This window comes from Vanacampus margaritifer, chromosome 1 (assembly GCF_051991255.1).
Source record: "Vanacampus margaritifer isolate UIUO_Vmar chromosome 1, RoL_Vmar_1.0, whole genome shotgun sequence".
Lineage (NCBI taxonomy): Eukaryota > Metazoa > Chordata > Actinopteri > Syngnathiformes > Syngnathidae > Vanacampus > Vanacampus margaritifer.
The window spans coordinates 67,574,145-67,588,524 of record NC_135432.1 but is presented as its reverse complement, the minus strand read 5'-3'; the positions used below and the strand labels follow the sequence as shown (position 1 = coordinate 67,588,524).

The following is a 14,380-nucleotide window of genomic DNA, read 5'->3' as shown; positions in this document are numbered from 1 at the left end:
TTGCGTGGGAGTCAGACGATTGGCTGGTCACGTGATGCATGGCAACGTCACATCTGAGGTCGTTTTTGCTTCCAGGGAAAAAAAGTGTGGGAGTTTACCTTTTTATTTGGGTGGATTAGAATTTACTTAGTCAGTGAATAAACTGCATGAAAATAAAAGCATACCTAAAATTTTAAATATCCACGCTGAGAGAGAGAGCGAGAAAACAACTCTGTTGCAACACCCAGGTCCCCCAACGGTGTGCTTGTTGGACCCTTATGCTGGAAAAAGTGGAGGTGTTGAATCCTGTCATTTGTTGACAAATACCCGCATCCCCAATGGGGAAAAGTGTCGGCGTGAACACTAATGAAAAATGCAAAAAACATCCTTGTCCGCGACCAATATTCATTTCATTAAAATGATCATTTCAAAGAAATCCACTGGCCATTTGTTTGAGGTTGTTTCATTTGGAACCAATCATGTTTCAGCACATTGACCGTGACAGCGTCGCCGCCAATCAGTACGCGGCCCGTGTGTACCTAATGAAGTGACTTTCCAGCAGATGCTGGCTTGTGATCACGTTGCGGGTGTGTTCTGGCGTTTAATACGGCCGACCCTCTTCCACAGGTTGAGCAGCGCAACGCGGGCCATGAGGAAGGTGATCGACAGGTTGCGCCGGTACCACTCCCTGCAAGGACGCGTAAGAACATCACCATTTCTCCTTACCATGCATGACTGCACGCGTGCGTGTCAAGCAACTGACTTGTTGTAATTGGCGTGTCGCTGTCGATTTTTGTCCAAGAAGTCCTTGTAGAAGACGGACATTTCCTCGCTGGCCAGAGTGTGGCGGCGACCTGCAACATGCATTTGGAATTATGTGAAAAAACTCAACAAAAACTAAAACTTTTGGGTTATGTCAAAGCGGAGTTTAAAACAAAACAGAGTGACTAGGGCCCAACACATGTGGATTTTTTTTTTTTTAGGTCAGTTCCGATATTTAGCAGAATAAAATTCCGATACCCAATATGAATGACATTTACTCTTTTATAATACTTTATTGAACTATAAAATAGATAGAAAATTAGCTATTAGGTGGGGAGAGGTTGAATGTCAATATCTTTTCTTATATTGTAATGTGTTAAAAAAAAATTGGGCAAAAATCGTTTTCTTAAATGTGCTTGATGTCTGAAAATGGGACAACCTTGCTGGTCTCGCTCAGTCAAGCCTTTTGCCTTCAGATGCGACACAATGAAGGCATCTTTTTCCTGCACAAAACACAAAACAATTTTTGAAAAACGATTACATGAAGCTGCCAGAAAATGATCCAACAAAGAGTTATGCTGATGAATGAAATGCATTGCGTCAATGTTGTGCTTTATTTGCTATTTGCTGCAAACGCTTTCTGCAGAAATTCGTTAGGCAACGCTGCCCTCTGCTGTGCGTGTCATGTATGATGTTGAATGTTTAGTGAAAAGTCTCAATATAAAAGCCAACTAGTCAAACTATCAAATAATTATTTTAATTAAATATCGTAATGTATTATCTACTCATTAAAAATATATATTGTTAAAGAATGATACAGATCCTGTTTAATTATATTGTTGAATTTAAATTTTTTTTAATTGTCATTTAACTATTTCATAACCAACATAATGTAGTTTTTAATTTACAACCATTTTTAATAATATAGTGACGTTTTGTTTATTCAATAGAACTTTTTACATTGGGATTTTTATCACGTCACCCTCCTAAAATAATGGCCTTTGTCATTTTTTTTTTTTTCATAAAACACAAAACTCAACCAAATACTGATAATATTATAAGTATTTGGAAAAATATAAAAATACAGGGTCAACAGGAGTTGTTATTGTGACTAATTTCTGAGCACCTTGTCGAAGGTGAGGTTCTGCTCGGTCCAGAATCGGTGGTTCCAGTCCTCGGTGTCCTGCCGCATGTTCCGCAGGCGTCTCTCCAGCTCAGACTCGTTTGGCGCCACGCGGTAGACGATGGGTCGCAGGTTGGAAAGCGGGTTGGGAGGGCCGATCCAGTCGTGCGTGGCGCTCGGTGCCGGTCGGAACTTGGACCTCTGAGTGCCAACGAAACACGCAAAGACATAAGACACCAAACTTAAGTCAACATTTCAGTCAAGCCAACAAAATGGAAGATTCTACAGAGGTCCGAATGTGTTAAAATTTACTGTGCCGTGCTGACAAAAAAAAAGTGTGATTTTTTTTTAACTCTGAAAAGTAGCACTTTATATTATTGTTCTTATATAGAGTGTAAGGAATTAAGCAGTTTATGTATCATGACAATTCAATGAGCATTGTGCTGCTCCTTCTGGTGTTGCATGCCTTGGCCACCAGGGGGTAGCGTAGTACATTGATTTAAAATTTAACATTTATTTATAAGTTAACAAAGGGGCTTGCAACTAGACCAGTGGCCAGTCCAGTATGAAGAAAATAAACAACAGCATGGATTGTATTTTCCCTGGTGAAGGGAGCACTTCATCACCATGTTGCCGCGGTTCGACCTTTACTGGGGGGTAAACTTTGGCCAGCCTACTGCCAGTTCAGAGGCGGCGAAAATATTTAGCCATAGAGGGGGTTTAAAAATACAAACCTTCGGCAATTTATCTTGCTGTTTAGTCGCTAGTTTGCTGCATTCTCGACTGCCGGCGGCCGCCATGTCACTTTGGCGTGCACGTAAACAACTCCAGCGGCGCCACGTCAAACACACCGCGGCGGCTCGAACAGACATGATGACCACCCAAAAACAAATAACGACCAAAAACCACAGAATCTCGCACAATTGACGCTGAACAATTACTCGTCGTGGCTTAATTCAAACGACTACGAATTCTCGTTCACCAACAGCGTCCTTCTGCGGGCTACGGTTGACTTCTGGTCACGTGATAGCCAACCGAAAAGGAGCGCTTTAAATTGATACCAGTTACGCCCGGTTGGTAACGGGGCGTTTTCCACTATTTCCACCTCCGTTTCGTAATTGTCTTCCGATATAGTTCACGTATTGCTTTATTTATCTCAAACTGTGCTTTTTAAAAATGTTTCTATCACGCCCTTTTTTCAACGAGCCTCGCGATACACCCATCATGGCCTCACCTTTATATTTCAAGCGCTAAATCCACTAAAATCCCACCTTTGCAGCGCGTCATGGTGACCAAACGAAGCGTCGCTTCATGTTGGCCAAACAAAACCTACACACAAAGCCGACGTTGACTTAAAATTCCAACGTTGCGACCTGCTCCAAAACAAACAAACAAATAACACCCGCGCGACTACATTAATTGTGACTATAGTTGTTCAACGTCCAGCTGCCCGAATCGAACATTCCAGGGCCGAGCGCAAACTCCGCGTTCGTTGCGGGCGGCTCAAAGGCGAAGTGACGCAAGCAGTTAGCCTCGCGAAGCTAATGTTTGTTAGCTGTGCTGGAAGAAGAAGCCGAGGAAGGAGCTGTGCTCTTTATCACTTCTCATGGCTGCACGCTGGCTATGCAGGTGAGAAGAACGTCAACAACGTGCGCCACAGCTCTTTTGGTGCGTTAAAAGTTCCACCAGCCAGGCGGGGCACAGTCAGGTGATCGAACAACTGCTCGGGGGAGAATACAAGCTTCCCGCGGAGACAAATGCTATCGACAAAGAGTTCAAATGTCGTCTTTTGAGGGGGATTTGATGCACGCAATGAGCTTTCGATGACCATCGGTGACGTTTAAAGGCGAGCTGGTAGCGGCTTGTGGGCGGGGCCACAGCTGCGCGGTGCTGGTGCTGATGCTGAGCACATCTGCTGCGTCGCTCCCTTAAAACGAAGCCCCTTCCACACCCCCCCCCCCCAAAAAATTCCACATTTTCACTCTTTTCTCTCTCGTTTTCCTCTTTCAATTTCACCGGATGGGAAGCCGCTCGAGTTAAAACATGTGCGCCAACGTGTTCGGAGTGTTGAAGAGGTGAGAGCTGTCGTGACAGGCAATGTGTGTGTGTTGCAGATGTGCAAGTGTGCGCGCAGGTTGACACGTGCACCTTTTCTTGTCTTGTCTTTTTTTTTTTTTTTTTTTTTGCCGGGATGACATAATGCGCCAATCCGGGAATAGGTTTGCTGCAGGTGGGCAAGGCGCTGATGGTGATGTTGCATGCAAGGAGGAAGAGGATCGGTTTTAGCCGCTGCTAGCCACTTAGCATGTGAAACAAAAGCCTGCAGGCGTTCTCTCCTAGTCTGCATGCAACTAACTGGCTCCATGTTTGCTCTCTTAAATGTCACATTGGTTCGATGTGGTCTGCAGAAGCTGGTGATCCGGCGTTGTGCTAGAAATGACCTGGCCGTCACCCTCTTGCGTAACGTTTTCCAAGGGGATTACTGATCCATAAAACCTCTCCAAAGTGCCGTTATTATTAGAGGTGTCGTGCTATATTTAAAATGTAAAAATCACAGTTGTTGATGTTGTCTTGAAGTTTGATTTGGGGCGGAACGATACGCAAAACATACGCTGGTCTCTTTTGTGTAAAGTGAAACAGACCACATGGCATTTACAGTTAAGCATTAACTGCTAACTGCTAGCAGCGAATTCTCCAACCATTCATGGATTAAAAATGATTCCTTAATGATGTGCAACATCTTAAATAGCTTCTTTTTCAAAAAGTGCCTTGAATGATACGTTCAAGTGCTTCAAGTTCTCCATCTTTGTACACCAGTAAGCAAACCTAAACAAATACCAGGCCGAGCTTTTATTCCCAAAAGGTCAAATCAATTTTTTTGTATGCGAGTACAACATTATGCACAGTTTCAACATTAACACTGTTATTAAATATTAATTGAAAAATATTGCACATAAAAGTAAAAAAAAAAAATCAACGGTTTTAAATGATAAAGTGCATATGATTTGTATTTAAAAGTTAAATACAACTGACCTGTACTTAGCAAATGTACTATAGTGACATTTTTGGGGGGAAAGTTGACAGCTGCTGTCATGTTTTACATGTTAAAAAATGTCATTCAGTGATCATGTCACATACCACAAAAATGAGTTTGTGTGCCACTAGTAGCACACGTACCACACTTTGAGAAACACTGCCTTCTTTTTAGTAAACGATGATGTCAGATCAGTTTTATTATGCTGTAAAAGATCAACGGCCTTAGTAATGCTCTATAAACACCATTTTATTTGAATCTATGGACCATATTGCTAGCCTGGCCATCCTCTTGTCAGAGTCTGAGCCGTACTGTGTTTGTTTGCAAAGTCGAGTTCCTTCAATGGGTTGCTGCAAAATGGTGTCTCTTGAAGATGTGAAATGGAGGCCACTGCTTGGCCGAGGGATGTGAGATGCGATTGGATTGTGTTTGGGTCAGCAGACGTCACGGGTACGAGGGAAGAACAGGAAAATGTAGGCTAACCTCATTACTCTGGCGTGTGCGTGATTCGGACCCGCGCCTGCCTGAGGGTCTGTCTTCAACAATAATGGGTCATCATCCCGTTCTGAAGACAAATCAGGAAAGAGAGAGAGAGATCAAAACGTGCTAGCTCAGGAGCTAGCTAGCTTGATAGCTAGCTCACGTAGCATATGATGCCGTTGACAAGTTGCGATTCTGAAGACAATTTGGACAATCAGGACCACCGCCATTTCTTTTGATCCTACCTTGGTGTACGCCCGCACCGGCGGAAAATTGTCCTGCTACTTTTCCGATGTGTCATTTGACAGCCGTAATTACTTTATCTTGCCTGTGCATGCTTAGGGTGGGGTAGATGAGACGAGATGCAAGGCCAAAGCGGTACAAAGTTCATAGCAGTGCAAAACCAAAACGGGGGTAGGCAAGCTTAAGTGAAATACTGCATTTGGACCGTCTCACACAGGGAGGGGGGCGAGGGTGAGGGCGAGGGTGAGGGCGAGGGCGAGGGGGGGTCAGCGGGCGCCACAACAACCTTTCCATATCAAAAGTGAGTAAAACATGTTGTTGTTTTGAGGCTTTCTGTGCCAACGACTGTTTGTTGCATTTTTACAATCCAACGAGTTTCGACAGGAAATGTGCAATTTTAATTTCTGTTGGTAACAAAAACATTTTGAAGTGTGAAAAAAAAAAAGATGTTTAGTTGGAGGCTGTCCTTCTAATAAAACAGCCCATTTTTCTTCTACTCATGAAAATGAAAGCAAAACTTGAGTTTGGTTGCGGGTCAAATTGGCACGTTTGGAAAATCTAGAAAAGAAAACTTCAATTTGACCTGCCGGGCTGGACTTCCTTTTTTATTTTTATTTTTTTCATTGTCTTGCACTCGCTAAGTGATATTTTTTGATGATGAAACATTAGAAGAGGTCACCTGGACTGAAGGAAGTCTTCCTCCAGTTTTGTGCTGGACTAGAATAGCTCAACTTTGCAAATCACGCCGTTACGCAACTCACCTTTATATCTAAAGAGCATTTTTAAAACGAGCGTTGCTGTTTTCTCAAGATGGAACCCAATGAAAACAGCAGCGGCCCCAGAATTGAACCCTGTGGAACGCCATTCGTTGCGTTTTGCATGTCCGTTCATATCGCAGATATTCGTCTGAGCACTTTCTTTTTTTGCGCCACATAGTATGAAGGGATTACGACAATAAAGAAATCGTGCGACGTACCATCACGACAGCCTCAAGTCGACTAGCGAGCGCACCCGATTCCCTGCGCTATTGGTTAGCTGCGCAATGTAGCACGATGGCTCGCGGGGGATCTCGACATGAATCATTGAAGTGGGTCGTGTTTGTGTCTTGACCTCCGCCTGACCCCTCGCCGACCTCTGCTCTCAAACACACAGGAGGCCTATCATGACCCTACAAAAGCACCAACGGACTAAAAATGGCCACCGTCGAATGGCTAGGGAGTTCTTTGGCCACTTCCCGCTCATTGTTGTCACTTCCTGTTTTGTTTTGGCAGCCTCTTCGGGAAGCCTTTTGATGGTGGCAAGAGGATGGAGCACGGCGGGCAACAACAGCAGCAGCAGCAGCAGCCAATGGCGACCGAGCAGCCGTCCCAGTACCCGCCCCAACACCCCGCCATGATGCGGCTATACGAAGTCCACCGGGAAATGACGGCGCTGGGGCCCCAGGTAGGTTGGCGCCACAAACGTCCAAAATGAAAGCGTTGCACCAGTTTTAAGATGGCTGCCTACCACCCGCAACTACACTCTTCGGACATTTTTTTTTTTTAAGCTCAACAACCAAATCAGAGTTTAAAGGGGACATCAACCTTAAACATGACATTCTGATAAATATGACATTTGATGAATCGGAGTTATGCAGCAAAATCCAGCTGTTTTGATCCATGTCAGGGGGCGGCCATTTTGCCACTTGCTGTCGACTGAAGATGACATCACATGATTTTGATCTGGACTTTTGCTGCTTAACTCATATTCCATTCATGCAATATTAACCAGAAAAACATATTATGGAGGACCAAAACGGACAAAAATAAAGATCAATCAATAAAAGTGAAAAGATAATCCTAAAATTAAATACAACAAAATATATATATATCCATAAATAAAAGTAAAATTAAATATAAAAATAAATGTATATATGTAAATATAAATATCTAAATGAATAATGAAATATCAATCAATCAATAAAATTATTAAAATTATTCCTCACAAGAGACTTATTTTCATATTTATTTTTTAATCCTGTTTTTACTTTTATTTATGTATTTATAGTTTATTTCTATTTCTTTTTTATATTCATTTTTTAAATTATATTTTTGATATCCTTTTTTATTTATTTGTTTATTCATTCATTTATTGATGTCTAATTTTGGTTCTCCATAGCATAAGACATATTATTGCTGACTTTAATGACGGCCAATGGCCAGCAGGTGGAAGCATTGCACCAATTTACGAATGAGAGTTTGTTGCCATCAAAAGCGGATTCGGGAAGCAGCGGCTGAAATGTCCTTATAAGGTCATTTCCTTGTTTGCTCCCATCGACGACGTGGCCAATTGCGTCCGCAGGTGTGCACCTTCAGCGGCCTCCCCGACGACCGCGACTACAAGCGTCTGGAGCGCGAGCTGACCCGCCTCCTGCTGGAGGTGGACCGCGTGGACACGGAAGGGAAGGCGGAGCTGCAGGGGGCGCGCAAGCGGGCGGCGCAGGAGGTGGAGGGCCTGCTGCGCTACCTGGAGGAGAACGCCCGCCACCCGTCGCGCCTGGCCATGGAGGAGGTGAGCGAGGAGGCGCGGCGGCTGGTGGAGCGCCGCGTGGTGGCGCCGCAGCGGCAGGGCGGCGCCGCCGACATCGACGACGAGCTGGTGGAGGCGCTGCAGCGGCTGGTGCTGCGGCTGACGCAGGTGAAGACGGAGGGCCGCGTGCCGCTGCGGAAGGCGCGCTACCGGGCGCTCACACGACTGTGCGCCGTCCAGGACGTGCTGGAGGGACGCACGCCGCAGCAGACGCTCTCGCTGCCGCTGGCGGGCGAAACGCACGTCGCCGTCAACTGCATCAATCAGGTGAAACAATCAAAATGGCGTTTGGGGTCAAACTGACGTTTGCTGGCTGGGCTCGTTTCCAAATATGGTCAACGTCCAAAATGGAGCCGTTTCTTTGTTTTCCTTTTTCTTGCCAGGTGATGGCCAAGGTGAGCGTGGCGCGCAGCCAGCTGGTGGCGCTGTTGATGGGCCTGAGCGGGCGGGACAGTTGCGCTCACCTGTCGCGGCTGCTGATGGAGATGCAGGTGGAGCTGGACGCTCTGGACGTGTCGGGAAACGGCGCCGTCAGGAACTACCGCAAGCAGGTGGTGGAGGAGATCAACGGACTCCTCAAACATTTGGACCTGGAGGGGGAGGGCGAGGACACGCGCAGGTGAACCGCACCGGCCCATTCATTGGCCCATCTTTTTTTTTTTTTTTAAACACATCATCATCTGACAACATGAGACCAAGATAACGTTTAAAGAATGTCATCATTTATTTATTTGATGATTTTTGCGCCTTTTTCTCTCTCAAATGTTTCTCTTTTGTAAAGTTAAAAAGACAAAAAAAATCGACAAAATTTCTGTAAGTCACATCGTCTGTAATAATTCATATCGTTATTGTCGTAAGCATCAAGCTTTTATATTTATTCTTAATTCATCGGGATTTTATTTGGCCTCAAAGAATCCATATCGGTTGGAATCCAAACGAAAAGTAACAAAATGGCTAAAACTAAAATTGAAAAAAAAATTACAAAATAAAATAAAAATGAATTTTTTTTTTTTATTCACTTTCAATGTATTGATTTATTTTTTATTTAGAAGGAAAGTCCAATACTTTATTATTTTCAATACTTTGTGACCGTTATTTGGTTCTTTATATTTTCAACTCGACAAATACTCTTCATATTTTTTCTTTAAAGATACTAAAACTATTAAAAAAATGGAACTGAAATCCGACAATAAAAGTCCAAAATGAAAAGTGGCTCATTGGAACCCCGTGGCCCATTTTGCGTCTGCAGGTACGACCTGGCCCAAAACGACTCCATCCGCGAGATCGAGGCGGTGCGCGCCCACGTGCGGCACCTGCGCCAGGGCGTGCTGTGCCAACGCGGCCCGGGCGAGACCACCTTCCGGCCCAAAGCCGAGCTGCAGGGCCTGCTGACCCACCTGGACCAGGTGGACACGGCCAAGAACCCGTGCATCCGCGAGGCGCGGCGCCGCGCCGTGGTGGAGGTGCAGGCCGTGGTCACCTTCCTGGACCTGCGCGAGGCGCTGGCGTGCCGACGCCCCGGGCCCGAGGAGCACCCGGCCCACCGCGACGTTTGGTCGGTTCTGGCCAGCCTGTCGGAGCTGCAGGCCCGGGCGCTGGGCTTCGACGGCAAACGGGCCGACAAGAGCTACGTGGTCCTGGAGGAGCTGCTGACCACGCAGCTGCTGGCGCTGGACGCCGTGGACCCGCGCGGCGACGACGGCGCCAAAGGGGCCCGCAAGCAGGCCGTCAAGTTTGCGCAGAACATTCTCAACTATTTGGACATGAAGACGGACGAGTGGGAGTACTGAACGGACGGACGGACGCACGGACGGACGCTTTTCCTGATTGCACACCTGCTGATGACACGCCGTCACAAAACACTTCCTGCTTTTTACACACTGTATGTAAACGTCTGCTTGTGCGCATAAATGTGTGCATCTACAAGTTGGTGTGTGCGCATATTTACACGCGTGCTTGCAAAAGTGTGTGTGAATTCGGGTTGGGTATCGGTTCGATTTTTGATTCACGAGAGTTCAGTTCGACTCCATTTCAATTTTCCCCCCATTCGATTCACTTCGCTCCGATATCGATTAATTATGGATCATCAATTGTTCTTAAAACCTCCACATGTACCGAAATCCAAAGTAAATTTGAATTTGTGCTCTCGTCACTTACACAAGCATCAACATCAGCAAGGATGAGATGAAAACATTTTTAGAATTCTAATTCAGTCATTGTAAATATAAATTCAAAAGATTCTGAATTGCCTGAATCATAAATGTAAGAAAATACTTTTCAATTCATATGAAGTCATTTCAAGAAAAATAACATTCAAAACATTTGGCCTTTAAAATTCAATTTTCAAGAGATATTAAAATCATCGATTCATGGTTTCATGAATCGATATCGGGCTCGAAAAGGAAAACCGATTTGATATCGATTATTCGATTTTTAAACCCAGCTTAAGAATGCATTCAATTTGTGTACATGCGTGTGGTTGAACTATTGTGTTGAAGCTTCCCTTTGATGGTCACCACTGAACCCAATCGAGGAAGCGACCTTTTGACCTTGTGAACCGCGTTTGAAAAAACAAAATTGACTTTTTTTCACAAAATTTCCTACTTCGACGATCGTGAAAAAAGTCAATCGATTGTCATTTTTAACTGGAAAATCTCCCTCGGAATGTTCTGCGCTCCTTTTTTCCGCGACATTGTTCCCAAACTTGAACTTCCTTAGCAGGCGATGCTAGCGGATGGAGGACAGCGCCACCTTGTGGCGGCGCAGGCTCCATTTGGACTCCCCCCAGGGCGCATCTCATTAATCCGTTGCACGCGTTTTAGTCAAATTGCCGGCAAGCACTCGGCGGATTGGCAGGCCGAGGCCAAAATACAGGAAGCTGAGCGACATCTACTTCCTGTTGCTTGAAGTTCTAAAAAAAAAAAAAAAAAGTGCAGAAACAAGAAGACGCCGACGACAAAAGATGGAAGACGCCAACGGAATCTTCGTGCCTTCATGTTCACGCTTCTCAAACCGCTCCAAAAGCCGCCTTGTACCGTGGGACCGCATGTGTGTGTACCGTGCGCTCACTTGCGTGCACCATATGACCGGACGTGTGTACTCAGCCACCAGATGTGTGTCCCATGTCACCAGACGTGTGTATCGCGTGTATACAATGCAACCAAACATTCACCATGTAAACAGATGTGTGCGCCGCGTGTGTCTACCGTGTGATATGTAAAAAGATGTGTGTGTGTGGACCATGGGTATTTAATCTGACTGGACGTGTGTGCACCTTGTGTGTACTGCATAACCGGACTTGTGTGTATTGTGTGCGCGCAATGCAACCAAACGTGTACCATATGCCAACTCCGTGTGTGTACCAAAGGTGTACCATCTCACTAGGTGTATGCAGACTATGTGACTAGACGTGCGTGCACCTGGTGTGTAGCATGTGACTGCACTTTTGTTTTACTGCGTGTGTGTACCATGCAATCTATAGAAGGATGTGTGTGTGTACCACGGGTATGTAATGTGACTGGACGTGTGTGCATCTTGTGTGTACTGTGTAACAGGACTCTTGTGTATTGTGTGTGTTTAATACAACCAAATGTACCATATGTCAACTACGATGTGTGTGTACCATCTCGCTGGATGTATGCAGACCAAGTGACTAAACATGCATGCACCTGGCGTGTAGCATGTGACTACACTTTTGTGTTTACCGTGTGTGTGTGTACCATGCAATCTATTGTAGGATGTGTGTGTACCACGGGTGTGTAATGCGACTGGACGCACTTTTGTGTATTGTGTTGTGGGTGCACAATACAACCTAACGTGTACCATACGTCAACTAGGATGTGTGTGTGTGTGTGTGTGTACCATCTCACTGGATGTATGCAGACCATGTGACTAGATGTGCGCGCACCTGGCGTGTAGCATGTGACTACACCCTTGTGTGTACCGTGTGTGTGTACCATGTGACCAGATGTGTGTGTGTGTGTGTATACCTTCCCACCGGATGTGTGTGTGTTCCATGTGAGCAGACACGCGATGGCGCGCGCACACACATGAAAAGCACAAGAGAGTTGCACTAGTGTGTATTTTTCAATGAGTATTTTTATTGCACAACACGATCGAGCTTTAAATGTGTTGAGATGGAAAACAAAATGGCCGCCATCCACGTACTGATTAGGAGCTTGTCCCATTACTTTTGTGCGTTTTGTCAGCGCTAACATAAAAGGAAAACCGTTTTAACAAGATAAAAGATGCATTTGTATTATTGACTTTATTAATCATATTCATGAAGCTATTTATAGACTTGATATGTAAATGATGGTTTTTGTCTTGTTGCTGTAAAATTGATCACAAACTGCCAAATTGTCACATGAATATATTTAATTCAATTTAATGTTGGGAATGACTTTAAACCAAACGTCTTCCATGCAAAAGTCAAAATGGGAGGAAAAAACTCACAGAAAATTTTTAAAAAAAGATTTTATTTTAAGGAAGTACTTTTCATTTCAATTGAATGTGCCCCCCCCCTTTTTTATTTTATTTTGTTGATGCTAACAATGGGGAATGTGTGACTTTTTTTCAAACATGACGTGTACAAAAAACGGACAGTTTAGAAGAAAGCTTGTGTTTAGATTCGCTGCCAAAATAAACATGTTACATTGTTACATTGTCTTGTTTTTTGTTGTTGCTCATTTTTTTGTGACGTGATGCCTTTTTTTTTTTTTTAATGTGTATTATGGATTTTGTGTTAAAGTAGAGATTTACTTCCATATTTTTAGTATTTAAAGGGGGGAACGGCCACCAGGGGTCGCCACGTGGCCAGGTGCGATTGAGGCCACGCTGGGGTGAGACGGACCTCGTGATGACGTCACCGCCGCTGCCAGGCGACTTATGAAGGCAAACGATGACGTGTGGAAATTACGTAACATCACAAAACATGATTCATAATTGGTGCGTTCAGGCAAAACTAGCATGTGCGTGTGCTAGCATATGTGCACTTACGTCACATGGATGGTGGGTGGGGGTCTTACATAAGCCCCCCCCCCCCCCCCCAGTGATTATGGTAAGCTGGCGTAAAGACGCTGAAAAGCTCTAAAGTAAATGGTTGAGCGGTCGAGCTCAAAGATGCATCAAATATGAATTTAAAGCGTCCTCATTGTCAAGAAGAAGAAAAAACAACTTAAAATCACATTCACGTTTTATTCAATGAGGAAATTGAATTAAACAGAAATCAAAACTTGAAATATGATCAGAAGCATTTCAAGTTCTGACTCCCATTTAACACAAGTCTGAATGTGATTGGTACATTCTGAGGGTGTGCACACTTTTGCAGCCACATTATCCCACTTGTTTCGGTTGACTTTTACAATTACAACTACATTGAGTTGCACAGGTCATAGGTCACATGAATGTTGAAAAGAGTTTGGGAATGACTCGGCTGTCTCTTTTTAAATACCAGAATCAAAAAAGGACATTTCAACAGGGGTGTGTAGACTTTTTATATCATCTGTATATACACTATGAAAAAACATGACGACAATGAAATCTTACAATGTTAGAAAATGTAAAAATTTAAAAAAATTCATGCAAGATTAACACAAAACTGCTGCAATTTTAAGAAAGGTTAAAACTATGTTAAGAAACATAAAAAAAAGTTCAACTTTAAAATATGTAAAAAAAATATATATAATAATTCCATTGTATTTAATGTAGTGCTGTCAAAGTTAAAGCGCTAATTAATTAATCACCCAAAATTATTGCATTAATCATTTATTAATGCAGATTAATTGCACAATTAATTCATTTTTTTTTTTTACTGTTAAGAGACAACAAATAAGTGTTGAAAAGGTAAAAAAAAATATTTATTTTTTGCCAATACTAAATTTGAAAAAAATGCAACCTTAAGACGCGTCCCTCCTTTCGTGTACGCCAACGCACGTGCAAAGAATCTTTTCAACGTTGGCAAGTTTTTGTGGAACAGCTGCATGCGTGCGTTCTGCATTCCAAAATGTTTTCCCTTCTCTCCCCGCATGTTCATTTTGTTGACGGACATTTGTCCTCGCTCAACTTTGACCCGGACTCCGCTCGCTGGCCGTCGCCGTCTCCAAAAAGGCTTTCACTCCAAATCACGCTGTCGTGATCGAGGAGTCGGCGACGATTGACGACGATTGCCGACGCGTCGTTCGCAATCGGCA

General features: G+C 44.1%; 2 protein-coding genes across 5 annotated transcripts; one reads left to right on the top strand and one right to left on the bottom strand.

The window, feature by feature from the left end:
- Positions 1-426: 426 nt before the first annotated feature.
- coa8 (cytochrome c oxidase assembly factor 8) lies at positions 427-3,212 on the bottom strand. Its single transcript, XM_077564472.1, has 5 exons — positions 2,599-3,212; positions 1,868-2,065; positions 1,181-1,244; positions 743-833; positions 427-667 (listed from the first exon to the last, which is right to left on the bottom strand). The coding sequence occupies exons 1-5, from the start codon at positions 2,734-2,736 to the stop codon at positions 556-558; spliced, it is 603 nt and encodes a 200-aa protein (XP_077420598.1). The 5' UTR covers positions 2,737-3,212; the 3' UTR covers positions 427-555.
- A 135-nt stretch (positions 3,213-3,347) lies between these two features.
- On the top strand, positions 3,348-10,118 carry bag5 (BCL2 associated athanogene 5). Of its 4 annotated transcripts, none has more exons than XM_077564447.1 (5): positions 3,348-3,493; positions 6,893-7,064; positions 7,962-8,456; positions 8,573-8,808; positions 9,439-10,118. In XM_077564447.1, the coding sequence occupies exons 1-5, from the start codon at positions 3,471-3,473 to the stop codon at positions 9,977-9,979; spliced, it is 1,467 nt and encodes a 488-aa protein (XP_077420573.1). In that variant the 5' UTR covers positions 3,348-3,470; the 3' UTR covers positions 9,980-10,118. The 4 variants fall into 4 exon arrangements, with proteins under 4 accessions (XP_077420573.1, XP_077420565.1, XP_077420582.1 ...); XM_077564439.1 differs by having other exon boundaries at positions 3,484-3,939; XM_077564456.1 differs by lacking the exon at positions 3,348-3,493 and adding an exon at positions 3,988-4,094.
- The last annotated feature ends 4,262 nt before the right edge of the window (positions 10,119-14,380 follow it).

Excerpts from the sequence above, each read along its gene's own strand:
- bag5 (XM_077564439.1), top strand. The coding sequence starts at position 3,908 with ATGTGCGCCAACGTGTTCGGAGTGTTGAAGAG. Across the intron at positions 3,940-6,892 it reads GTGTTCGGAGTGTTGAAGAG|CCTCTTCGGGAAGCCTTTTG; the intron begins GTGAGAGCTGTC and ends TTGTTTTGGCAG. Across the intron at positions 8,457-8,572 it reads CCGTCAACTGCATCAATCAG|GTGATGGCCAAGGTGAGCGT; the intron begins GTGAAACAATCA and ends TTTTCTTGCCAG.
- coa8 (XM_077564472.1), bottom strand. The coding sequence starts at position 2,736 with ATGTCTGTTCGAGCCGCCGCGGTGTGTTTGACGTGGCGCCGCTGGAGT. Across the intron at positions 2,066-2,598 it reads AGCAAGATAAATTGCCGAAG|AGGTCCAAGTTCCGACCGGC; the intron begins GTTTGTATTTTT and ends GTTGGCACTCAG. Across the intron at positions 1,245-1,867 it reads AGAACCTCACCTTCGACAAG|GAAAAAGATGCCTTCATTGT; the intron begins GTGCTCAGAAAT and ends TGTTTTGTGCAG.